Source organism: Leptidea sinapis, chromosome 5 (genome assembly GCF_905404315.1).
Source record: "Leptidea sinapis chromosome 5, ilLepSina1.1, whole genome shotgun sequence".
In the NCBI taxonomy this organism is placed as follows: domain Eukaryota; kingdom Metazoa; phylum Arthropoda; class Insecta; order Lepidoptera; family Pieridae; genus Leptidea; species Leptidea sinapis.
The window spans coordinates 8,447,372-8,474,674 of NC_066269.1; the positions used below are offsets into that span (position 1 = coordinate 8,447,372).

General features: G+C 37.5%; 1 protein-coding gene across 3 annotated transcripts in view; it reads left to right on the forward strand.

Annotated features, from left to right (window-relative positions):
• Positions 1-27,303, forward strand: part of LOC126964488 (protein PALS1) — a 176,482-nt gene that overhangs the window by 6,362 nt on the left and 142,817 nt on the right. For 2 of the 3 annotated variants that reach the window (XM_050807636.1, XM_050807638.1), the window contains exons 2-3: positions 1,259-1,374; positions 6,497-6,554. In XM_050807636.1, coding sequence (XP_050663593.1) covers positions 1,259-1,374; positions 6,497-6,554 — 174 coding nt within the window. Of the gene's footprint in view, positions 1-1,258; positions 1,375-6,496; positions 6,555-16,076; positions 16,314-27,303 lie in introns of those variants that run through there. The other variant, XM_050807637.1, reaches the window with a different exon arrangement.

Consider the following 27,303-nt stretch of genomic DNA (forward strand, 5'->3'; position numbering starts at 1 on the left):
GTTTTTCAAGAATACTGAGCGGCACTGCATTGTAATGGGCAGGGCGTATTAATTATCATCAACTGAACATCCTGCTCGTCTCGTCTCTTATTTTCATAAAAAAAAGATATTAATTTATTTTTGCGGTTTCATAATTTATGATTAATTAATGATCAATTAACATAATATCTGACTATACCGAGACAAGGTTTACGATAAAATGGAGCAGCATATTATCTTAGATTAAGGGTTGGCCTCCGTTGCGCTCCAACTAGATACCGCACTACCAAAGAACAGTCGCTTCTTTATTACGGCAACTATGTTACACACTTTGTTCGAGACTGGCTAACTTTGCGACTACGCCTGCGGTATCTAGTTGTAGCGCAGCGAGAGATCAATCCTTAATCTAAGGAATTAATGTATTCAAAGAATAACGCCACATTGTGTACTAATAGTAGAATGTATTAATTAATATATGTAAGTTGAAATAATTATTTCAAACCATTTCCATGTATTCTTTTCTTTTTATGGAAAAGGAGGGCAAACGAGCGTACGGGTCACCTGGTGTTAAGTGATCACTGCCGCCCACATTCTCTTGCACTACCCGAGGAATCACAGGAGCGTTGCCAGCATTTGAGGAAGGTGTACGAGCTTTTTTTGAAGTTACCCATGTCGTATCTTCCCGGAAACACCGTTCAAGGAAGTTCATTCCACAGCTTTGTAGAACGTGGAAGAAAGCTCCTTGAAAACCGCACTGTCGAGGACCGCCACACATCCAGATGGTGGGGATGATATCCTAACTTGTGGCGTGTCGTGCGCAAGTGAAATTCGGCGGCAGGAATCAGGTGAAACAGCTCTTCGGAACACTCCCCGTGATAAATACGGTAGAAGACACACAATGAAGCGACGTCTCTACGCAACGCCAAATATTCATTTTTATTTTCTCAAAATTTATTCCTTTGGTGTCATTTCTAATATACTAGACACAACTACCGCTTCGGAAACAAATAGTGTTCTGAGAGAGAAGAAGAGGCGCAAGAAACTTTCCCTGCATTCTTTTTTTTGCGCTCTTTTTAATGAAATATACAATATTGTACTGTCATTGCTATAAAATTATCCTTAATATCAGTAATCATTCAGACTCCATAGTCCATCTTTCTGTCAGCGAATTGTAGATAGCACATTTGAAATACTGTGTATTTCTAATGTCGCAAAGAATTTATAAAAATATTGAAAGAATTTTATTTTTCTGTGATAATTTATTTAATAATTGTTGCAGGTTCACCATCAGCCGGTAACATGGACAACCTGGAGCTGGCTGACGAGATCATGGACGTCAACGAAACCAAATTAGAAGATATGTCTCGAACTGAAGTGCTGAGCCATATTCATGAGGTATTTAACTTGTAACCCTGATGAGATGGAGTAGGTTTTGAAGGATATTGAATGCTAGAAGGAGAGACGATAGGTATCTTTGTGGTTTTCAAAGAAACTTTCTTCCACGTACAAAAAATAAGTTTACCAGTGGGCGGCTCCTTTGCACATGATGCCGGCTAATTTATGGGTACCACAACGGCGCCTATTTCTGCCCTGAAGCAGTAATGTGTAAGCATTACTGTGTTTCCGTCAGAAGGGCGCCGTAGCTAGCGAAATTTAGTGGGCAAATGAGACTTGACATCTTATGTCTCAAGGTGACGAGCGCAGTAGTTGTAGTGCCGGTTAGAATGTTTGGTTATTTCGAGAATCCTGAGCAGCACTGTATTTTAATGGGCTTATCTATAACCATCAGCTGAACGTCCTGCTCGTCTCAACACTTATTATCAGAAAAAAAAACCAAACTGTGGAATGAGTTTCTCTGCGCGTTACATAGAGATCGATAATCAAACTTTAAAGGCGGTTTCTCGGTAAGGTCGGTGTCACTTACCATCAAATGAACTAGTTTCGCCTCCTAATACCATAAAAATTAGAAAAAAAACTGGTTGAAAACAGGAGCAAACTCCGACGAAGGAAGGACTAGCGTTAAATTCATATTATACTATTCACACTGGCTATCCTGCCTTAAATCGTCAGGACGTATTACTAGTCACGTCAGCGTTAATAAAGTCATCCGCAGGGCATTTGCCGCTCTTAATATACCAGTTTTATAGCCAAATGGTATTACCCGCCGCGATGGCAAGTGTCTTGATGGAATTACGCTGGTGGCTTGGGCACGGGCATCTGGATGTGTGGCGGTCCTCCACAGTGCGGTTTTCAAGGAGCTTTCTTCCTCGTACTACGAAGCTGTGGAATGAGCTTCCTTGTGCGGTGAATCCCGGACGATACGACATGGGTGCCTTCAAAAAAAGCGCATACACCTTCCTGAAAGGCCGGCAACGCTCTTGTGATTCCTCTGGTGTTGCAAGAGAATGTGGGCGGCGGTGATCATTTAACACCAGGTGACCCGTACGCTCGTTTGTCCTCCTATTACATAAAAAAAAGGGGTAGGGCGCTGGTGTGGGTCGCAACTTGCATCGACACTCTGAGGCAAGAACGTTTTGTTTTAGCTATTTTAATCGTTAATATTTATTGAGATCTAATTATTTAGCAGAACGCAACTTCCTAAAAGGCCAACAACGTTCCTGTGGTTCCTCTGATGAGGAGAATATATTAGACGACTTGACCTCAGACGATTTGCACTTTTTTTTACATTCTTTTCCATAAATACATCCATTGAATGAAACGTAATCTGCCCGCAACACTTTTATGCGTAAACTGTGGCTTAAATTAGCATTAACATTGCGATGACGTGATAATGCAATATTGAATGAATTTTATTGTACAGCCACGCTTCAATGTGGTTTAGTGTTGCATTATTACAAACATATATATGAATTGCTTTTGACGATGCCCATAACCTTCGCTCAGTCATCGCAATCGTACAAAACGGCATGGCAGCAAATTAAATATGAACCTATAAATTTTTATGTAGATATTTGCTTGAAGGACAAACATGTGGGTTACCATAGAACCACCACTCTCGCAAATGTACCCATATCATATCGACCTGGTACAGAAACCACCACTTTCTGAAGTGAAAACTTCCTTATCACACATAATCTTTTCATTGTATGGGAATCGATATGGAATGTCCTCACGATTTCTGGGACACTTTCCGGCATTATTTTAACCATTAGCAATTCGTGCTACACAAGATCAAGTGCATCCATGAAGCCTAAAATCCCTGAGAATAGGGATTTTCTTATAGAAAGAAAGAAAGAAAAAAATTTACGTCATTATACATTCTGATAGTAGTTCTTAAAGTTATACTAATCTAATTATGATCTAATTACGCCAATGGGCCTCCAACTCAGCATAGTTGTGGTTTCGAAAGAATCCACAATCCTGGTCTTCCGTGGAAACCCAGAGGATGGATCTTGGCTAATTTTAGTGAGAAATGTACTGAATTTGCTCAGGATGTAACAAAATGTTAAATATTTTTCGGGACATTATTAACTGCTGGTGAATTAATTATGCGTTATGCTGTAAATAAAAGATAATTCATGTAGTATTCATGTGTAAGTATTATCAAAATGGCACACGATAAAATACGGTCTCGGCGAGTGCGATGTGATTGGGGCTGTTTGTATTAGGACTCAGTTACGATTCCGATCATATTGAAGAGCCAGAGACGTGGACAAGTGGAGAAAAAGAAAATTGATGCTCTGGAGATGTGGTGCTGGAGGAGAATGCTGGGAGTTTCGTGGACCGAGTCTCCATTCTCCAAGAACTTGGCATAAAACAACGCCTTTCTCTGTTAGTACAGAGGCGTATACTTAAGTTCTTTGGACCCGCGTCCCGGCGCGAGAGTGAGTCCATCGAGCGCATTGTCGTGCAGGGCAAAGTGGAGGGCACCAGAGGAAAAGAAAAGTCGCCCATGCAATGGACCGACCAACTTAAGTCTGCTGTGGGCGGTCCATTGAACGAGTGTACCAGACTGTCGGCCAGCAGAAAAAAGTGGCGAATGCTCGTGAGGCGAATCACATCTACCCGAAAAGGTCACATGACTGCTTTGCGGAATCAATGAAACTTTGATCAAGTGTCACGGAGAGAAAGATCACATTGTCACAGCTACGAGTAAGATAGGCCCGCTTACTCTTTGTGCCACTTATTTCTAAGAAATGAGAATCCTCTGCAAAATAATACAACAAAATATTCAACTTAAGAACCACATTTGTGGATAAATATTGCAATTTGGATTGAAGCCAATGCTTATTATCTCTTAAAGCTAAATTATTATCTTCATAACGCGATCAACAGTTGCTTCGTAGTCACGATAATGAATAGACTTATAAATAAAGACAATATCACTATGTCAGACCACATTACTGTTTTCCTTCTTGCAATAATATTTCATTCGAATTACTTATCAGCCTAGTGAAACTCTAAGAGAAAAGCGATTCACTCGATTGTATGGAACGTGCAGTCATTGATAGCTTGACAGATGACGGCTATAATCTTGTGAAAAACGGAGATAGCCAAAATCCACTACGTTTTAAGTAACTGTTCGCTTTCAAACATAGCCGGATTATACTTCGTCCCCAATCCCAATACTGTAATTACTACTATTTCAAACATATGTCAAATCACTACACATACGAAACTAAATTTCAATTTTTACTTAGGCAGTCCCGCCCCTATTATGATATACATCCTCTTTGTTAGCAACTTTTTAACCAGGAAATTGTACGCATTAACAAATTAAATTTCGTTTATTTTTTAGATGTTTTGCATGGCTTTTCGTCTACACTTAATCTAATTCATACACTTAGAAAAATGAAAACAATGACAACATCTTACAACCACAATCTGTACTATAGTAACTCAAAGATTTGGAATAAGAGAATCTATAAATCGCTACAACCCGTTTTTGTTTTAGCTATCTCAAACTGAGCGACCAAATTCATTGTTGAATTTCCCAGGTCCCATTAGCAATATACGGAATGGGTCATAATACTTTAGTTTTTATTTGTGCAGCATTCGGATGTATTTACATTTTGAAATCTTCAGGTCCTGCGGGCATTGTCCCTATTTCTTTTATCACCCGGATATAGTTTGAAATGACAAGTTTTAGTTCGGTTTTCTATAAAAAGCGTGTTTTTTTTCTTTTTAACTACTATTCATTGCTGTCATATCTCACAGGTTTTATGTGGAAGAAAGTTTTATGAAAATCGCGCTTTAAGATGCTGCTAACATGTTGATATTGAGGATGTAATTTCAGTTTGTGGTGCGATGTTGGAAATAGAGAGTAGGAATTACATAAAACAGCTCTTCGGAACGCTTCCTGATAAATGCGGTGCAAAACTCACAATGATGCAACGCGTTCAAGTGTCCTCGACAATCTAAATCAAAGCTCTGCATTATAGGCGGTCATACTGTGGAGCTAATACGATATATGAGAACAATACTCCTTAGGTGGCTACACATATTGACTCGCTCTGTTAATGATCCCTCAGCTTTTCAAAGCCATTGGTTTAGCGTTACAGATAGACTAGTTGTTTTGGGATAATAGGCGATTCTTCAGAAGCAGCATTGTACTTCCAAAAGGTAATTTACCCTCTCTATAATACGACTGACAGTCTGGGAGAGATTTCTGGGGAAGGGATTCTCCTCTGTCAGAATCAGAGATAATATGTCTCTCAGGATTGCTGCAATATTCTAGGGGAGGGCTTCTTGGAGGGATTCTTGGGCCCTCCTTATGTTGATTTACGTGCGAGTGTGATACTCATCCATATTGCGTGGTAGTAATCGTAGACTACCAGCTCGTGTTGTCGTCGTATGTGACTCAAGACTCTCAAGGCCAATAGTCGACTTTTACGACATCTATGGGCACAAAACGTGCAAGATTAAGACAATTCGTTTATTGGAAGAATCATCAAAATCGGCTTACGCGTTTGGTTTCTTGATGGCCACAAAGGTGTGATATTGGGGATTATTTAATGAAACGACCATTTACTTGTACATCTCTCTATTGAATGAATTAGATAAAACATTACAAATTATACATTATACAGTATACTTGTCAGCAGTAAGATGATAGCGTTTGTATAGGAGTTTTTTATTTATTTATTTATACTATTAATCATTTACAGAAAGAATCTTAAAAGCTAACATAGTTTGTCTGCAGGATCAAGTCTCCTGTAATACGTTAATGCTTATTAGAACATTGATTTTATACAAGTGTAATAATTACACTTGTATAAAATCAATCTTAATTATTAACAAATATTGATAAAAAATATAATACAAATAATAGTTTATACACTTATTAATTTTAAGAGAGTTTATACACTTCAAAAGTAAAAGCAAATATTATTTTATTATATATCTATTATCTTCATAGACCCAAGACTGATAAACACTGTCCGTTCCTTCACTTTTTAGACGCCGCGTCGGTTGGATTTTTTTTTGTTTAGTTTTTTCTACAGTCAACAATTATAAGTCTGTCAATATTATTTTAAATTTATATATTTTGTTTCAGTGTATATCGTCGTGTGTTATCAAACTACGGGTAAAGAGAAGAAGTGAGACTAAACTATGTAAGTAGATATTTTATTATTGATTCTTAGGAAGATATATATCGAATGAATCGCCCACAATCCCAGTATTGTTTCCCTGAAGGTGCTAAAATTGTGTATGATTATATAAAAATTATAACATTACATTTTATTCAATAAAAATTTAATTATCTATGCTGCACCACTGAACTTATTGAAAATATCTCAAAATGACACTCTTTCTAAGAGCTGGCAGCCTCGTACAAAGAATTAGTCTAGCTATTCAAAGGGGGAAGCTGCCTGTATCTTCAGAATCTTGCTTAAAGGGACTCCTTTTAATAATATATTTTAGTTATTATATTATATTTTAAGGTTTTTAAAAGTTTTAGGTTGATTGTTCTAGTAGTTTTTTTTTTATTTCTGTGTAAATAAATGCATTTTTTATAATTTAAAAAAACTCTTAAAACATTTACGGCATTACAAATAAACTTGGTATAAAGTTATAACTGATGATAAACAAAGAAAATGCAAAATGTTTACAATATCGTTGACAACACTGTCAATACAATGACAATTCTGAAGTTGTCCGAATGACAAGCTGCCTTGCAAATAAACGCGGGAAACGTTATACGTCCGAACAAACCATTCGTAAGCAAAATGTCTATTTGTAAACATTTTACATATTCATAGTTTATGCTTAGTTATAACTTTATGCCAATTCTATTTGTAAGGCCGTTAAAATTTTTGGAAAATTAGTGCAAGTGCAATCTCATTTTCCACAATATTCTAAGGGTGAGAATAAAATAACTGTCAGTTTATTTATGAAGTTTGTCAACAATATTGCAACGAGAGTAATTGATGTGAGTTATAATTATATAAAATAAAGTTTTTTTTTTAATAAATAACTAATTATTGCCTCGACTTCATCCGCGTGCAATAGTTAATTAGGGCAGTATTTTTTGTTTATTAATATACTTTCCAAATAATACACATACAAACTGCTGTGTTTAATACATATAGATAAACTACCAACTTAGAACTCAGGTCAAAATTTTAAAAATACTAGTACAAATATTTATTTATATCCTACCAAGTGCCTAAATACAAAGTTTCATGGTGTTATCTTCAATAATGACAAACTTCCATACAAACTTCCAAACCTATTTCACCCCCGCTACGCCTTTTTTACTTTTATTTTTTACACCACGACCAAAGGTAGTCCTTTCCTAAGCTATTGTCTATCTCTATACTAAATTTCATCAAGATCGGTTCAGTGGTTTAGGCGTGAAAATGCAAGAAACAAACTTACATTCCCATTGATAGTATTATGTATCGACAGTTATACATCAGTGAAATGATCGCACATATTAATTAGATAATAAAAAAAATCCATTACGATAACTTTTTAATAATCTATCCATACACACATACTAGTAAATAAATATGGAATCCGTGTCACCTTACATAACAGTGTAGCACCAAAACAAGCCGATTAACGTGTAAATACATAGCCCCACCTGTCATCGTCTTTGACAGATGAGTTTGTGTCTCAATAAAATATTTCAAAAATGCCGTCGTGCGTTGTGAAAAAGTGTAAAATCAATAACATAAAAGTATTTGTGGATGTATGATTATTTTTATATAGAAAAAATTGTGTAAATGATATTATTATTAACTGTGTTAAGGAGAATAATTTTTAATGAAACATATTTTATTTACCTCACAGATTATTTGATTTGATATTATGTGCTACTACCCTCATAGATTCGTCATGTCTGTCTGTCCGTCCGTATGTCACAGCCACTTTTTTCCGAAACTTGGTAAATAGATGTATTCTGTGAACAGCATTAATATTTTTGCACAAAAATAAAAATAACAATAAAATTTGGGGGCTCCCCGTACTTAGAACTGAAACTAAATTTTTTTTCATCTAACCCATACGTATGGGATCTTTAGATAGGTCTTCAAATATCATATTGAGATTTTAATATAATTTTCTTCTAAACTGAATAGTTTGCGCGAGAGACACTTTCATTGTGGTAAAATGTGTAAACGTAACTTCTAAGATAAGAGAATGATAAAAACAAATTACAAAAAAACCGCCTTCAAAAACACTATTCCAAAACAATAGATATAATGTCCACTAAAAAGTAAAAAAATAATTTTGTATTTTTATACAATCTATTTTATTAATCTTATTCTAGTTACGATTATTGTAATTTCTGGAATCTGTGTCCTTCCGCCGCAACCCGCTCTCGCCTCTCGCCTCCTCACGACTCAAGCACATCTCACCTATAACTATGTATGTAGTAACAAACCTATCTTGGATGACACCGACTCCAAAAATTACAATAATCGTAACTAGAATTAGAATAATTAATTAGATTGTATTAAAATACGCAACTATTTTTATACTTTTTAGTGCATATTATATCTGTTGTTTTGGAATAGTGTTTTTGAAGGTGGTTGTTTTTTTTGTTACTTTTTTTTATTTTATAATATTTAGGGAATTTGAAGTATACTAACTAACAATTTGTCTATAATATACTAAATTTTTCAATGCAGCAATGAACGTTAGTACTTTGTAATTTACAGACAGTGTTCCGTTACTTTGTCATGGATTCCGTAATCAGAACCTAACCAAACTCTCACCACAACTCTCACCAAACTATCTTTGAAGTACATCCTTTCCAATAAAAAAGGAACCGTCGAAATCGGTTGCCGCGATATTGAGTTCTTCGTAAATTTATCATCCACTTTGCTATTTTTTTTATGGAATAGGAGGACAAACGAGCGTACGGGTCACCTGGAGTTAAGTGATCACCGCCGCCCACATTCTCTTGCAACACCAGAGGAATCACAAGAGCGTTGCCGGCCTTTAAGGAAGGTGTACGCGCTTTTTTTGAAGGTACCCATGTCGTATCGTCCCGGAAACACCGCACAAGGAAGCTCATTCCACAGTTTTGTAGTACGAGGGAGAAAGCTTCTTGAAAACCGCACTGTGGAGGACCGCCACACATCCAGATGGTGGGGATGATATCCTAACTTGTGGCGTGTCGTGCGAAGGTGAAATTCGGCGGCAGGAATCAGGTTAAACAGCTCTTCCGTGAATCCGTGATAAATGCGGTAGAAGACACACAATGAAGCGACGTCTCTACGCAACGCCAAGTGATTCAGCCGTTCACAGAGCACTGATTCCCCGACAATTCGAGCTGCTCTACGTTGCACGCGGTCAAATGGATCGAGCAGATACTGGGGTGCACCAGACCAGAGATGACAGCAATACTCCATGTGTGGCCGGACCTGCGCTTTGTAGAGCGCTAGAATGTGGGCCGGCTTGAAGTATTGCCGTGCTCTATTGATGACGCCCAGCTTCTTCGAAGCCAATTTGGCTTTGCCCTCCAGATGGCCACGGAATTGGCAATCGCTCGAGATTTCGAGACCCAGTATTCCGATACTAGGCGCGGCTTTAAGAGAAGTGTTCTCGAAGAGCGGTGATACGACAAATGGGGTTTTTTTAGTGGTAAACGCGCAAACTTGAGTCTTCTGGGGGTTAAATTGGACAAGGTTCAATTTACCCCATTCCGCGACCTTCTCGAGAGAGGACTCGATAGAAGACACAAGTTTCTCCCGGCACTGGTCGACGATTTCCCGAGAGAGACCTGCATGGCCCGACATATGCATACGACATCACCAGTGCTGTCATCTGCATAGCAATGCATGTTGGAGGTGTCCAACATATCATTGATATGCAGAAGAAACAGCGTAGGAGATAGCACACGGCCTTGGGGCACTCCAGCATTCACGGGCTTCGGGTTCGAGCAATATCCGTCGACAACGACCTGTATGCTGCGCCCAGTGAGGAAGCTGGAGGTCCACTTGCACAAGCTCTCGGGAAGCCCAAATGATGGAAGTGTTGAGAGGAGCGCCTTGTGCCATACACGATCGAAGGCCTTCGCTATATCCAGGCTAACTGCCAGGCCTTCCCCCTTGCTTTCAATAGCCGCCGCCCATCTATGTGTTAGGTATACCAGAAGATCACCTGCCAACCGTCCATGGCGAAAGCCGTACTGTCGGTCGTTGATCAACTGGTGACCCTCTAGGTATACTAAAAGCTGGCGGCTAATTATGCTCTCCATGATTTTGGAGAGCAGGGAGGTGATAGCAATAGGCCTGTAGTTCGCCGGATCCGAACTGTCTCCTTTTTTTGGATCGGATGGACAAGGGCTGACTTCCATGAGTCAGGGACTACGCCTTTGGAATAAGAGTGCCGGAATAAACGCGTTAGCACCGGCGTCAACTCAGGGGCACTCGTTCTAAGCACGATTGGAGAAATGCCATCCGGCCCGCTCCACTTCCTGACGTCCAACGAAGACAGAGCTCGCGTAACAGTTTTCTGTCTGAACTGTACTCCAGGCATAGAGCTCTGACACCGCGGGATGGTCGGCGGTGTTTTTCCGCTGTCGTCAAGAGTCGAGTTGGAGGCGAAAAGAGCGCACAGGAGCTCGGTTTTCGCTTTTGCCATATGGGCCAGGGTGTCATTCCTCATGTGCAACGGCGGCATGGACGGCTGGTTGAAGTTACCAAGAGCAGCTTTCGACAACGACCAGAACTTGCGTGTTCCGGTCGGGTAACTGGAAAGCTGCTCGCCGATTTTGACGACGTGCTTAGACTTCGCACGGGCGATTTGCCGCTTAAAAAACCTGGAGGCACGGTTATATTTCCTCTTAAGAACTTTGCAGTTCGGATCCTTTGTGCCCAGCGCCGCAACCCAAGTTCGATACACCTGTTTGTTGCAGTCAGATGCTGCTTTAACTGACGCATCGAACCAGGGCTGTGATCTGCCATCGATCGGTACTGTAGTACCGAGCTTGGTATAAAAATATCCATGCCCTGCAGTATCACATCGGCTACTGCAATGGCGCAGGCACTAGGATCATCCGAAGGGAAACAAACCTTGCCCCAAGGGTAGGATGCAAAAAAGGAACGCATCCTATCCCAATCTGCTGACTTGTAGTGCCAAACGCGGCGGGTCGCTGGTGGTCTGCGACGTTGGCGTCGGATAGGCACTACACTCCTGACCAGGCAATGGTCGGACGTTCCGAGAGGGGCGTCGACAAAGATGTAGTCAGCAGAAGATCTAATAAGGACGGCATGTGGCTATCCACATCCGGGAGCCGCGTTGGCGACTCAACCAATTGGGATAGACTACGATTTCAGGGATGGCCTCCGGTCCTCGACACTAACCTATGCGAAACATAGCGGCACTAGGCCGCTACTTCACGCCGGTATTCTGTGCGAGTGTGGTAATTAACCCGGACGAGTCTGGCCCGATTGTGCTGACGTCATAAGACGGCAGCGTGACTCTCCCACTTCTAAAAAGCCCTAAGTCGCCTCTTACGAAACCCATGGGCCTGGGATTCCCCTATTCTTTTTACGCCCCGGGGAAAGTACAGGGCCAAAATTTGCTATACGTATGTATAGCAAAATTTAAGACTTTTATGGTTTTCTCATGGATTCCACTGTCAGATCTGGACCAAATTACAATGCGACTACTCGGGAAGCACCAGATTTCAAATAAAAAAAGTATTATCAAAATCGGTTCACCCAGTCGAAAGTTTTGAGGTAACAAACATAAAAAAAAAATACCGACGAATTGAGAACCACCTCCTTTTTTGAAGTAGGTTAAAAAATATATATGATGTACATTACCATGCAAACTTCCACCGAATATTGGTTTGAACGAGATCGAGGAAGTAGTTTTTTTAATACGTCATAAATCGTAAGCCTACAAGAACTTTTATATAATGTTACTTGTTGCTACGGAACCCTTCATGGGCGGGTCCGACTCGCACTTGGCCGGTTTTTTTGACATGTCGGAAGTAGAGCACTACCCCAACTACGTCTAAGAGGTGTGATATAGCTCTATTCGAAGGTTTCCAACATATTATTATGTCCTAACAAACAAATTAACATACAGACAGTAAATAATTATAAAAATCGATTATTTGTGTATACCTACTTACAAACTTACCGGATTCTGGCGTTTTAGTATAATTATTTATTTATAAAAGGCATAAAAGGCATTTATTTTCGCAAAATTGATTCCTTTAGAATTCTTTTTGATGTCGTTTTAATATACTAGACAATACTACCGCTTCGAAAACAAATGGCGCTCTGAGAGAGAAGAAGCGGCGCAAGAAACTCAAGTTCGAAAGGTCAAGATAGCTTTTTTTTTTTGCGCTCTTTTTAATCAAATATTCAATATTGTCAAATCAAGTATTGCAATAAAATAATCATAATCTTATCTAGTCCCAGGCCGTCCCTTCACTTCGATATTCAGCTGTGGAGTAGTAGGATTTACGACAGAGACTCTTATTAATAAAACATTTAAATTTATTTATAGATATTGCCTGAACCGTGGCTGGGACTTTATAAAAAATATAGGCTTTATATAAATATTATATCTATAAATAAATGTGTCACACATCCGTTGTAACTATTGTCGATGTGCTGGTGAATAATGTGATCAACATGATTTTATTGAAACAAACCATTAAACTTTATAAATATCAAACCAGCTCTTATATATTTGTAATAAAGAACACTATTGCAAATCATTTAAGAACATGACTGAAATGTAAGTTGTAGAGCGTTGAGTTAAATCGACAAGGTTCCACGGTATGTGAATAATGTTGTCAATAGAACTCTGTCATACTAAGTACGAGAGTTATCCATTTTCACTGGACAGAGCCTTCGAGGTTACATTTTGTGTTGCCATGTGTTTGAAATTACCTTGTTTACTGTTATTTATACATTAAAATTCTAGGTTTTGTTTTTAATCTGTTGGTTATAAGTTAATTAGGTAAATGAATTTCGGACTTTTCTGTTTTACCTTAAGGTATATATAGGTTTCGCTGAATCTGTTAAAAATGGGTGCGAATCGTTAATGTTCTTTTTAAACAACAAGGTTACATAAATTTAACGATGTTTACTTTCAGATCATAATTGGCCCTGAAGCATGTATCGAATGTTCGGGAATATATGAATATATAATAGCTTTGTTAGATGCCACAACTGATATCGGTGGAAATTAACGGATTCAGAGATTTTGTTTATTTATTTATACTTACATAGCTTTCGTAGTAGTTGTACTCAACAGTACCACGATATTTTTATAAAAGGCATGTTATTTTCTCAAACTTGATTCCTTTAGAATTCTTTTTGATGTCATTTCTAATATACTAGATACTACTACCGCTTCGGAAACAAATGGCGCTCTGAGAGGGAAGAAGCGGCGCAAGAAACTTTCCCAGCATTCTTTTTTTTTGCGCTCTTTTCAATAAAAATATACAATATTGTACAGTCAGTTCTATCGCTATAAAATAATCATAATCTAGTCCCAGGCTGTCCGATCACTTCTATAATATTCAGCTGAGGAGTAATAGGATTTACGACAGAGCCTTTTTTTTATAAAACATTTAAATTTATAATTAGTGGCTGGGACTTTATTATAGAAGTGTATACATTTACCCTTAAAGCTATTATGTATCTTATGAAGCCTACTAGAATTAGTTACAAGCAATCCCTTAATTCTAGAGTTATAATAATGAAAATCACTATTAAGAGCAAAAAGGTGACGATTTTTGTGAACGTTTATTATATTTTCATAAATGTACTTACATAACATAACTTTAATTATTTTTTATACACAAATTACATATAAATATCAAAACTCTTCCACATACATAAACTCAATCGAGTTTTTCCGTGTACAAAAGGTCGTCGGAATACTAGTATTATTCAAATGTAAACTATAATAATTGTTATAAAATAAAAAGAAAACACCTTAAAACTGCATACAAATATTAATTACTTATGTAAAAAAAAAAACAAAAAAGCATAAGCATTTAGGTGCTAAGACATATGAAGAACATTACAAATTAAAGAATTTACGAATACCCTCAAAGTTAACAATAAAAGTATTGTTACTTTTGAACCGACTTCAAAAAATGAGAAGGTTCTCAATTCGTTGGTATGTTGTTTTTATGTTTCTTACCTCAAAACTTTCGACTGGGTGAACCGATTTTGATAATTCTTTTTTTATTTGAAGCATGGTGCTTCCTGTGTTGTCCAGTTGTAATTTGGTCCAGATCTGACAATGGTATCCATGAGAAAACCTTAAATTCTCAAATTTTCTATGCATACGTATAGCAAAATGGATGATTAATTTATGAACGAATTTACGAATTACTCAATATCGCGTCTACCGATTTCGATGATTCTTTTTTTATTGGAAAGGATACAAGCAACGGAGGATGGGCAGCCGAATCTTTCGTTAAGAACACACTTTTTACTGCGTTCACCAACCCGCCCGCCATGCGTGGCCGATTGTGGCAAAAATCCCCCCAAAATATGACAGACTAGTGTCTGTCATGTCATTGATGTAGCCCAAATGATTGCGAAACTTAATGAAACAACACGGCTTTCTGCCGTGAAGCAGTAATGAGTAAGCATTAGTGTATGTTTCGGTCTGAAGGGCGCCGTAGCTTGTGAAATTACTGAGCAAATGAGACTTGACAATATATGTCTCCAGATGGCGAGCGCAGTTGTAGTGCCGCTCAGAATTTTCAAGGGCTTTTCAAGAATCCTGAGCGGCACTGCATTGTAACGGGCAGGGCGTATCAATTAACATCTGCTGAACGTCCTGCTTGTCTCGTCTCTTATTTTTCATTAAAGGAAAAAAGGGGCAGTTGACAGGGGACAAAGTTCGAGAGACAGATGGCCGGTGGGGCAGCAAGTCCTCGACTGGCGACCGACGATCTGGTCAAGATCGCCGGAATACGTTGGATGAGGGTAGCGCAGGATCAATCGTCGTGGAGGTCTTTGGGAGAGGCTTTTATCGATCAGTGGACGTGTTCCGGCTGATGATGATTATCACGCTACATGAAGGCTCCTTTTCTCCCACGATAAATTCTACGAATTTATGTGTCTGTGTCTTTTTACTGTCGCGCTTTTTCGTTTCATCGACTGTCAAATCACAACGATGCTAAAGAAGTTTTCCTTTCAATAATATTCGTAAATGTTGTGGAATCCTCGGTTGGAAAGCTTCTAACGTAGTACATCATTACTAATAAAAGTATTATATAATTTATTAAAAAAAGAACATAATATGTACACATACCTACATACATATTTTTTGTATGAAAATAAGGGACGAGACGAGCAGGACGTATTGGTAATTGATACGCCCTGTCCATTAAACTGCAGTACCGCTCAGGATTATTGACAGCCCAAAAATTCTGAGCAGCACTCCAATTGCGCTCGTCACCTTGAGACAAAAGACTCAAAAATTCTGAGCGTCAAGTCTTCAGCGCCCTTCAGACCGAAACACAATAATGCTTACCCATTACTGCTTCACGGCAGAAATAGGCGCCGTTGTGGTATATAGGTACCTAGCCGGCGTCTTGTGAAAAGGAGCCTCCCACTGGTATTATATATTGATAGCAAAAAAAATTAAAGGTTCTAGGTAAAATAAATTGTTGAAGCTGGCAACCCAGCGCACCAGCAAGACAGAGACGAAAAACCGTTCGACGAGTCAACGCAGTTACCGCTTACCGGTGTGTTTTCAACAGTTTACAATAATATTAGGAAACAATTAACCGTGTCCCAGTGCTAACGATTGTTCCGTGTTCAGTTTTACAGCTGTTAGTGTGTCACCAGTGCTGTGTTTGTGTGTATGTTAGTGTAGTGAGGCGCACGGGGTGACTGAACTCGCAGGCTTTTGAGGAGCCTCTTCGGGTACGATGCCTTTACTTACCACAATCTTGCTCAAACACTTGCTGAACATTCCAAAATTATCTTTAAAATAGATTATAACATTAACTATCTAAACAATCAATAACAAAACGTAGAATAGTATATTAAACAGTTATATTAAACTACAGAAAGTGTTGTTTAACTATGATAGATTCAACTCTTTCCGATATGTTGAATTTTATAATTTAAATTTGTGGCTTTCTTGCGGTAAATAACAAAACAAATCATCATTTATTGCGCGCTAATGGAATTCCCAGAAGATAAAATATAAGGGTCATTTTGCCTTATTGTCTGTGAAGAAATATTGGCCAATACGATTGTGTAAATACTCGTCTTCATCAGATGACGTGGCAGTTCCTTATTGGATTATTTCCAATTGGAATTTGCTCTACAACATAGTAATAATATGTCACCAGCCTTTGCCTTAATAATTAATATATATATTGTATAACTTCCTAATTTAGCTAATATTATTTAAAAAATAATTAAAATGTGTGTTGTTTTTGGACTTACCATTAATGCGAACAATTATTAAAAGTGTAAAGCACACGAAAATAAATAACGTTATTTTTTGTTGTAATGTATGTTAAAAATCATATTTTTTTCAATGTGATATACTTTAATAAAATAATATCTTATTACCTTCATAACATCCCTACTAATACTATAAACGTGAGTGTATGTTTGTTTGTTACGCTTTCACGCCTGAACCACAGAACCGATTTTGATGAAATTTTGTACAGAGATAGACTAGAGCAAAAGGAGATAGGCTACTTTTTATTGCGAAAAAATAAATGGAGGGATTGAGAAAGGGATGGAAGTTCATTATTATCGAAGATGACACCATAAAACTTTGTATATAGGCATTTGTTAAGAAGTAATTTATAAGTATTTGTTCGAGCATCTTTGAAACTTTGACCTACGCGGGGTTGAAATAGGAGATTAAAGTTCACAGGGAAATACTATTAAAGAGACTGTCCACAATGACAAGGGATATCCGCTGTATTGTAGAAGAGCGCTGCCAGCAGCGTAAAGAGCAGTTTGTATGTGTATTATTTGCAAAAAATCAGTAGTCAGGAATTGAGATAAAAACTACCCTATATCTCAAGTTGGACCAAACTGCACAAAGCCAGTGTGCAAAGTTTGATTAAAATCGTTACAGGAGTTTAGGAATTCATCGCGGACAAAAGAACGTGACTCGAAATTTAAAAACAATAACTGTACAAATTTTTACAGAATGTTGGCGGTTCTTCCGCTTAAGATTAACCGCTTTGTTTTATTTCTGAAAAATCCTGCTATGAATGTCGTTGTGGGTCTAGCTGTTGTTTCTGGATACATAATTGTTTTTGAAGTGGTAACTTCTGATGGGAGAGTAAACTGCATCGTAACGTTACGCGTTACGGCGCCAGTTCGTCTGGCTACCCTTGCCCTATTTCTACTTGATAAGCGTTCCTTTTGAATTTCTTAAATACAGTAATAATTAGTGTCTTGCCACATGTTTATTCATTAAAAGTTCAAGTGCTCCAATGTGGCGGTAAACGATATAATTTATAAGGTATCTTTGGCATTCATAAGAGTCATTTTGACCTAGATGAATAAATTATATTTAACATTGTTGATTGAGGTTTCTCCATGGAGACATGTTCACGACCGCGCGCTGTTGAAGTGATAACTTCTTAAGGGAGTGTAAACCGCTTCGTAACGTAACGCGTTACGGCGCCAGTCTGACTGGCTTCCATTTCTCTCACGTGTATACGTGCCGTATGGCAGCGGTAGGCAGACTCCTCCTTTCTCACTCTAACCAATTGTCACTTCTATAGGATTAAATAATGATACTAAAAATGTACATACACAAAATTCTAATGTACTCAAGAATTGTTATTAAGAATAAAATATATTTTATAATCAATAAAAGGTTTTATTAATAAATTACCTTTCCTGGCAGTATCATATTAATATACATAAAATTTAAGTAATAACGTAAGCTTTTCTCAAGTTAAACAATTTCAACATTGCATAGTTCAACTTTGATTATAAAGTTATCACTTCTGTGGGGCGAACACTTTTTTTTCCTTCTTCTAATTGCTTCCTAATTATTTATCTTCAAATTACAATCGGCCAACATGTTTCTAAATTAACTTATTCATTAAACCCAATTCAAAAGGTCATTATTATTTTAAAAGACAATTCATCGCGATCGATAGCCGTGACGTCCACTTTAACAGCCATAGAGTTAATATATATTGCTTATAGACACAGTATGGACGACCTGATAGCCCGTTAGCCAGTGCCAGCCAATACTAAGGAACTAATGCCAAGCGTGGCTGATTGTTTACGAAATCTCAATAAAAATCGGTTACACTAATAATAGATTAGCTTTAATTTTCTGTCCGCTGTATCTCCGTTACAGATGTTGCGTTGGACTTAATATCCCGTAACCGAAGCACGAATTAGGAGGTAAAAATATTGTAGTTGATAGAGCTTTAGTCCACCATTATAATAATACCACTCTTACTACAAGGTAATGCACCGTTTTAAAGAAATTAACGAAAAAAAAATCTAACCTAAAATGGGTAAATCACGTAACTAAAACTGTAGATGAGCGCTGTAAAAACATGCTAATGACTGTCAATTAAACTATAATTTATAAAAATTGGTTAGGTTAGATTATGTTAGAACAGTTAAAACAACGCACGAGCCCAGCGTAGCGGGCCGCGGCAGCGGCCGGCGAGTGCCAGAAATAAATTGTAAGCGTTTTCCTTTCTTTCCTCCCCATAAAAATACCCCAATCCTTAAAAATGTCATAATTTGAGGTTAGGTCATAATGCTTTTTTCTCTGGAACGGAACTGAATTACTTTGTTATAAGAGTAGTAATATAATCGTGGACTAAAGCTCTATCTATAACAATATTTTTTTCCTCATAATTCGTGCTACGAGATACTAAGTTTTAACCCAGACCTTCTTCTCTCCAGACTATTGAACCGATTTTGATCTTATTTGGTACAGCGATAGACTAGAGCTTGGGACAGGACACAGGCTACATTTTATCCCGATGGTTAAAAATAAGTTAAAATATCGATGGTTCCCGCGAGATATGTGAAAAACTAAAATTCACGTCGATGAGCTATAATTACTATACCAATAGTAGGTTTAGTTTGCCATAGCACTCTTCCTCTAAATAATATTAATATAATATGTTGGGAACGGTAGCGAAAACGGGAACCGGAATTGGAATAGGACATGAGATAATCTTCAATTCAAAACTTGCTTATTATTTTTAAAAAGCCTTTATCTTCGCGGACCAAGTCGCAGGCATGTACGAGTAATGGTATAAATTTGTCAAGAGTGTACTGTCGGTACAACAGTGCGGTATTGTTTGCAATTTTCCACATAACTGTATACAATTGACGTTGTTATGACGCTCTAGTATTACATATAATTTTCGTGTTACTGTTACGTACCGCTATGTTCCTAATTGCAAACTGTAACAATCTGTTTATTTGTTAAAGTTATAATATCTATACATATGTACGACTTATTATTCCATACGTTATTTTCTACGTAGACTTTATCTATATAAAAGATGACTTAGGACTCGCAGCCTATAATAGAATATAAGAGACGTAGTGGTCATGTATTAACTTATAATTTAAAAAAAGAAAAGAATATAAATGGAAACAACTAGGTACTAAAGCGGTACGCAAAGGGAGGTCACGGAAATTTTTTGTTTACGGATGAGATTTTTTTTACAATTGAGCAACATTTTAACAAACAAAAAAACCGAATTTATGATCAAAGCTCTGAGAAGCTTCCCAATAGATCGACTGAGTGCAACATGGGCATTATCCGACTTCAGTGATGGTTTGGTGGGGTATTTACCTATGAAGGAGTGCCTGAGTCATGCTTTTGTGAAAAATGTATTAAAGCATCGCCACAAGTGTATCAAAGTACCATTTTTGAGAAGCTTGTGAAGCCACTTAACAACACCATGTTCAATAACCCAGAATTGTCCTTCCAGCAAGACTCGGTGCTGGGTCCTAAAGCTCGGTCTACGCAGTCTTGGTTGGAAACGAACGTTTCGGACTTCATCAGAGCTAAAGACTGGCCGTCGTCTAGTCCCGATCTTAATCCGCTGGATTATCATGTATTAATAACTGTTGTTATGTACTGTCTTCATCATTGTTGATTGGAACTCCTCCAGCTTCTTCCATGCCTCTCTGTCCATTGCTATCTTTTTCCACAAGTTTCCACCTATCCCACTTTACCCATCCACCTTTTCCTAGGACGTCCTTTTCTCCTTTTTCCTATTGGCCCTTCACACATAGTTGCCTCTGAGGTCCATCTATTCATCTTGCTATATGTCCAGCCCACTTCCACCTCTGTTTCAGAGCGTAATGTAAGCATCCACAACCTTTGTTTTTCGTCGTATCCCTTCACTTTTTACTTTTTGTATTCTTTTTATTTTTAGTACGCTCCTTTCCAATACTTTCTGGTATGAGACAAGTTTAGTTTTAATTTTTCTATTATATGTCCAGAGAGTAGGTAGATCACAGCTATCTAAGACGATTTTCTTTAGGTGGAGGCGAAATTCTCCTTTTAGGATTTCCTTACTTTCTGGATTTAATATACGCCTAAAATAAAAGTTAAGGAACACCAAATTCGCATCCTTCGAGACCTGGCATCAGAAAAGTTTAGTACATGCAATATTCTGTTAATGTTTATTTCTTATGTCATTTTACTTAGAGTATACAGTCGTGGTAATTTTTTTATACGCTTTATATTAGCTTTACCTGTATGTTTGTATGTTTGTAACCGACTTCTTTTTATCACATATATCCCGTAGAGACTATTTATTGGTATTTCAATTTGTGTATTTTCATCAAAGTCTCTGAACTTCTTCATAACATAATTTGAACCAATACATCTCTTTCCCGTACGTATAGCAATGATTGAGTTACAAAAAGTTCACAGGAGTCGTCTAATTGTTTTCTGTTTGTTTACAAGTTATCAGCTTCACGGAGTAACTTCCTGTTCTCATTCAAATAGTAAAGAGAGAAACTTATGAAGACAATGCTAACACAAAATTTAAGGATATTATTACCACCATATCTGACACATTGATAATTAATACTTCGAAACGGATGAATCGATTGAAATAGGACTTTACCTTGGACAATGAGCGTACATGCACCAACATCTTACCACAGACAAATTACATACATTTGGGTCACCAGATGGTAAAAAATCCATAGAATTCTTTTTGATGTCATTTCTAATATACTTCGGCTATCTGAGAGAGAAGAAGCGGCGCGAGAAACTCTCCCGGCATCCTTTTTTGACTTAATTACGTTCATGACATTCATTTATGCTACGGCCAGACTTGAAGGCGAAGGTTCGTGTTCGCGTTGTACGATAAAAGTTCGTGTTCAATCCATGAGAAAGTGCTTGGCCACATTAAAAAAAACTTCACTACATCGCTATAGTCTAGAACGTCGCGATAATTCATTTCGCGGAAGTGTAGCCAACCGCACGAACTTTGTTGCGACATAACCCTTTGATGTGCGGCAATTTACCGACAGCGGTGCGAAGGGCATTCGAATTCGCGAAGATAATTCGCGATAGGACGAATTCTTAGTCCAGACGTGTCGCGACAACGCAAATTTTCGCATTATCGTGACAGTATTGCCCCAGCTTTATTGACATATCAAAATTGGACATGCATTAGCGAGCTGTCAGGTTATCTAAACGCTAGGATATACTTAGTCTATTGTATAAAACGTAAACGATGAAAGAATTTAATTAATAATGATACGACTGCGCAAGGTCTGCGCATAAATTTCGCTCACCGTTGAGGGTTCATGTCGAAGCCTATTCCTGAATATAGAGTAGTTAAGTTCGAGGGTCTTGTATCCAGAGGACACGTTGAGAATTCATTTACTTCTGTTGAACTTACATATGAATGTTAGACCGTTTCACTGCTCGGATTAATGAAACTGGTTCCGTATGTAACTGGTCATCAAACTTGCATATCATTAATTATAAATCTTATTGTAAGCTCGTAGAGTATACTTTTGAGTAAAAGCTTTGAGATAGAGGTTATTACAAATCGTCTTTATAATATGCAATATAAGGTTGTTTTCGGATTGTAGCTAAACCGCTGAAATAGGTTATACAATTGGCGAGCGAATATCAATGCTATTTAGAGAACCTTAAGGTCTCATTTTGTTAATATTAGATCCAGGTGATCGTTTTCTGATGACAACGCAAGATAGCGACAATCGTTTCAGAGACAAGCGTGAAGGAATTTGTATTTTATCAAGAACATGTTACGGTATCTTATTCTGCGAGTAACGATTTCTTGATTAGATGTGTGATTAGTGGATGTTGGCGGGTTATTACATAAACCTGGAAACGATCGCAGTAAACAGAGTGAGAATTATGGCCTTACTGAAAGAATTTGGATTATTTCGACCGTGGCGACATACGTTGGCGAATTTACGAGTAGGATACAGAATTACAAAAAATGTTGTGTTTAAGCGACATCCACAGAAATCGCCAAAATAGCGCATAATTGAAACCATTTCTTGGCGGTTTATATAAAGCTTATATGTGAACCAAAAATAATTATATATACACAATACATAGGGCACACTAAAAGTTTTGCACTTCTAGCTAATCGAAACTATTTGAATTTCAAATGTTATATTTTTTGAAACGTTGCAACCTTCTTAGTTATAAAAAAAAAAGGCTGGAAATAATTTATCAATTGTTTTTTTTCACACATCAAAGTTCTACGTACGCAACGAAAATGGAATTAAGTCGAAAAGATGTTAGAGCGATGATTTTCTGTGATTTTAGAAGTTCTCTTTCTCCTCAAGACTGGGTCGCTCGTCTTCAAAATGCTTTTCGGAGAGAAGTACTGTCCTTGAGCACCGTGCAGCGATGGTTTGCTGAATTTGAGAAAGGTCGGGTTTCTTTACAAGACGAATTTCGTGAAGGGCGGCCTTCAACTGCCGTCAACGAAAATAATGTGGCTACTGTTAACGGTGCCAATTCGAGGACTATTGGGGATTGGTATGAGCTAAACTCGGAAACTTTATTGTCGTTGGATCCCTCATTAACTGACAGCGGAGCAGAAGCGGGGTCGCGTGGAATGGTGCTCACAGATTAGCATCTGTGACCATCACGGACATTCTAATGCTGATTATGACATTTTCACAATGTGCGAAACGTGGATTTATTATTTTGAACCCGAAAAAAAACAGCAATCTTGTGAATGGATGTTCTGCACTGTCCATGTCTGCACAATTCCACTTAAATATCAAAAGAGTGTTTATGCCGAGTGGAATTCTACCATTTGTTTACGCAGAGATTTAAAAAAAAAGTTCGCGAAAGACGACCAAAAAGCCGCATTCTACTACATCATGACAACGTTTCTTCACACACGGCCAACAAAATTAAGTCATTTTTAGCTTCCAAAAAAGTATAACTACTCACCCATCCTGCACATAGCCCCGAGCTATCACCCTGCGATTTCTGTATTTTCCCCAAAATCAAAGATTTGATGAGAGGTTTCACTTTTACCAATTCCGAAGCAGCAGTGACAGCGTTCAATCAGCACGTAGAAAACATGCCTTCAGATCTGTGATCCTCCTGTTTTAAAAAATGGTTCGATCACATGAAAAAATGTTTAAAATGTAAAGGAGAGTATTTTGAAAAGCAATAAACATAATATTTTGGTTCTAACATGTTGTTTTTTAAAGTTACGCAAAACTTTGAGTGTGACCTACGTATGAGACGAAAATTCATTTATTATTCATTCATGAAAATTTTTTGTTGGTTTTGCAAAGAAAATTGTATTATGTTTGTAATAAATTAAAAATGCATCTAATTCTGAATCAAAACTTTGACGTTCTTGTGCGTGAGTGGTAACCTAGCTCCGCTCGTTTCCATGCCGTTGCCATTCAAGGCCATTAGCTCGGTCCCCAGACTTAAGACAATGATATCTAAAGCTTAAAATCGTTTTTGGTTTTCTAGGTGTAATGAGTTTTGGTTTCTAGGGAGTCAGGATCAAAAGCTATTCTAGCTTGGCTCAAACGTCCCATAGAGTTTGATTGAAAATGAGGTTTGTTCACTAGAACGTACCAACAATGGCAGGAGACACGGGAGTGACGACCGGGTCATTACTAGCTTATATATATGTCACTGATAATATATAATTCAAATTTATTCAGACCAACGAAATCTTATAACTTTACAATACCATGATTATATTATTAAATAAAAACTATCGTTACTGAAGTGTACCAAGAATACCTACTGGCAGCATTTCCGCTTTGGATAGCTAGGCTGATCCGTTGACCGAAATAGCTGCCAGGGTTTCCAGAAGGGCGTAGATAATATTTTCTACTCGTCTCTACACCACGCTCGGACGCCACTAGGACTCAGAATTCAACATATTTGCGACATATCTTATAAAATTTATAAGTCTAGATGGAGCCTCTTGCTGTTAGACATCCGATAAAAACAGGCCTGGAATATTAGATTAGTGTGCGTGACACTAATCGTGCGTGATGTTTTTCGCCGTTTTCACAGCTATCAAAGTCTATATAGATGTATAAATAGTTTAAGCATTTGCTGTCGTCGGCAGTCGAAGGCACCGTAGCTAGTTAAATTACTAGGCAAATGAGACTTAACATCTTATGTTTCAAGGTAACGAGCGCAATTGCAGTGCCGCTCAGAGTTATTGGGTTTTTTAATACATAAATTACCATTGGCAGAATTGAGAAAACACAAAAAGCCCAATTGTTATAATAAACTCCAAAATTCAAGGAATACTGAATCCTTCGAAGTTAGCTGAGCGTATTAGCTTGGAGTAAAGAACAATGGGTTTCCGGAAAGCGATCAAGGTTTAGTCGTATCTGGGTAACTTACCGACGAACACATTACTAGAACTACGTATTACATTAAGTTCTCGTTATCATGAGGTAACTGTAATAATAATGGCAAAAACAAATTTGTTAAGATTGTATTTTATATTTATTCAAATAAAAAAATCTTATATCTATATTTACAATACTATAATTACTTTAAATTTAATCTATCATTACGGGGAAGCGTATCAAGAATTCCACGTTGGATAGCTAGGCTGATCCGTTGACCGAAATAGCTGCCAGCGCTTGGGTTGCCAGTAACCCTATTGAGGCGAGAAGAATATACTTTGTACATTCTCCGCGCCTCTGGACCCCACGGGTCAAGTGTCTCGACACCAAACGGCACAAAGATGAAAAACTTATTGAGACCAACATATTTGCGACGCTTGCTTCGGCAGTCGAAGCAGCAGCCACCAACTGACGTGACTTGGACATGAGAAGGAGCCAGAGTGTCCATGCAAGTTATGTCCTACACCAGATTAAGATTTATATTTCTGATTTATAAGCTGGTATGGGGTGCACTTCACTTCACCTAAGCAAATGCGTCGTAACAAAATTTCATATCAAAATTGAAAACGTTTTTTTTGTTTATTACGAAATTTGTAAAAGTTCAATCAGTTTCTACGTTAATTATTTCCTTTTTCTCTGTTCTTGTAATTTAATAATCTTAGATCATTTATACGTCTAGATAGACTGTGACAGCTGTGAAAACGTCGAAAAAGAATTGAGATTGACAGTTAGCCTCTATTTTGAATAGTGCACGCATACTAATACAAAGTGAAATCAAGCAATCAAACAAACGCGAGTGTAAGGTGTAGCTTGTCACGCACACTAAATTAGTACACCTGGCCTGTTTTCATCGGTTCTCTAACTCCAAAACAAATTATGAGAATGAAGGTAGTTGCGAAAATTCTCAGTACCCAACCATGTCAATGTGTTAAATTCCTTACATACGTTTTAAGGGCTTTGTTAGATAGATAGAACATAAGTTATGGCCACGGACGAGTAAAAAAATAAGAACTCCGTGTCACCTAACATAACAGTGAGGCACCAAAACAAGCCGGTAAACGTGTAATTAAGTAGCCACATACTAATACAAGCCGATCGGCCGCCATTATGAGACTTGCCATAGTCTGTGACAGATCAGTTTTAATTCGCAATAGAATATTTTAAAAATGCCGTCGTGCGTTGTGAAAAAGTGTAAAAACAATAATATAAAAGTATTTATGGATATAATATGATTATTTGAAGGAGAAAAAATATTGTAACTGGTATACCCCGTAGCCGCACACACACTAGCATAAATGTGCTTCACTTGCTAATATCACGGCGCGGAGACCTTTATTTTTTACTAGTCCGTGGTTATGGTGTAATTTTTTGCATATTTTAATTTTCTTACTTAAAGGGAAGGTACGAAAATCAACATCTCGTTTGCGTAACATAAAGCTCAACAAATATATTTAGTTTCAAACGTATTTTTTAGGAGTTTCAAACTTCTGAAAGATATGGTACTAAGATAAATTCGTACGTAGGTTACGTTAAAAGATACGAACCTCTTACTTCGACGTTGAAACACGGACTTGACTCATTTTCTGGAGTTAGTTTTAACAGTCACTGTACTGTACGGTATATGAATATGCATAAATCTTCTTAATATATATAAATCCAGTGTCCTGATTTCCACTGAACTCCTAAGCTAACGAAACGGATTTTAATGGGGATTACTTCATGAAGTGTAGTTAAGTCCAACTTGAGAGATACGATAATTTTTATTTCGATTCGGGGCCCATAATAATTTTTATTTCCAATATTTGTTTTGTATGGATATAATAAATTTTCTATTGAGCGAATTTATCGACGCACGGTTTGACAGTTCTGCTGTGAAACAATTTCATTTATTTTATAATACATATTTATAAAAAACAGTATTTTCTTTATTTTATACAGAACAACGTCTCTCGGGTCAGCTAGTAATTATATATATATATATATATATATATATATATATATATATTCATAAAGACCCAGACGATAGAAT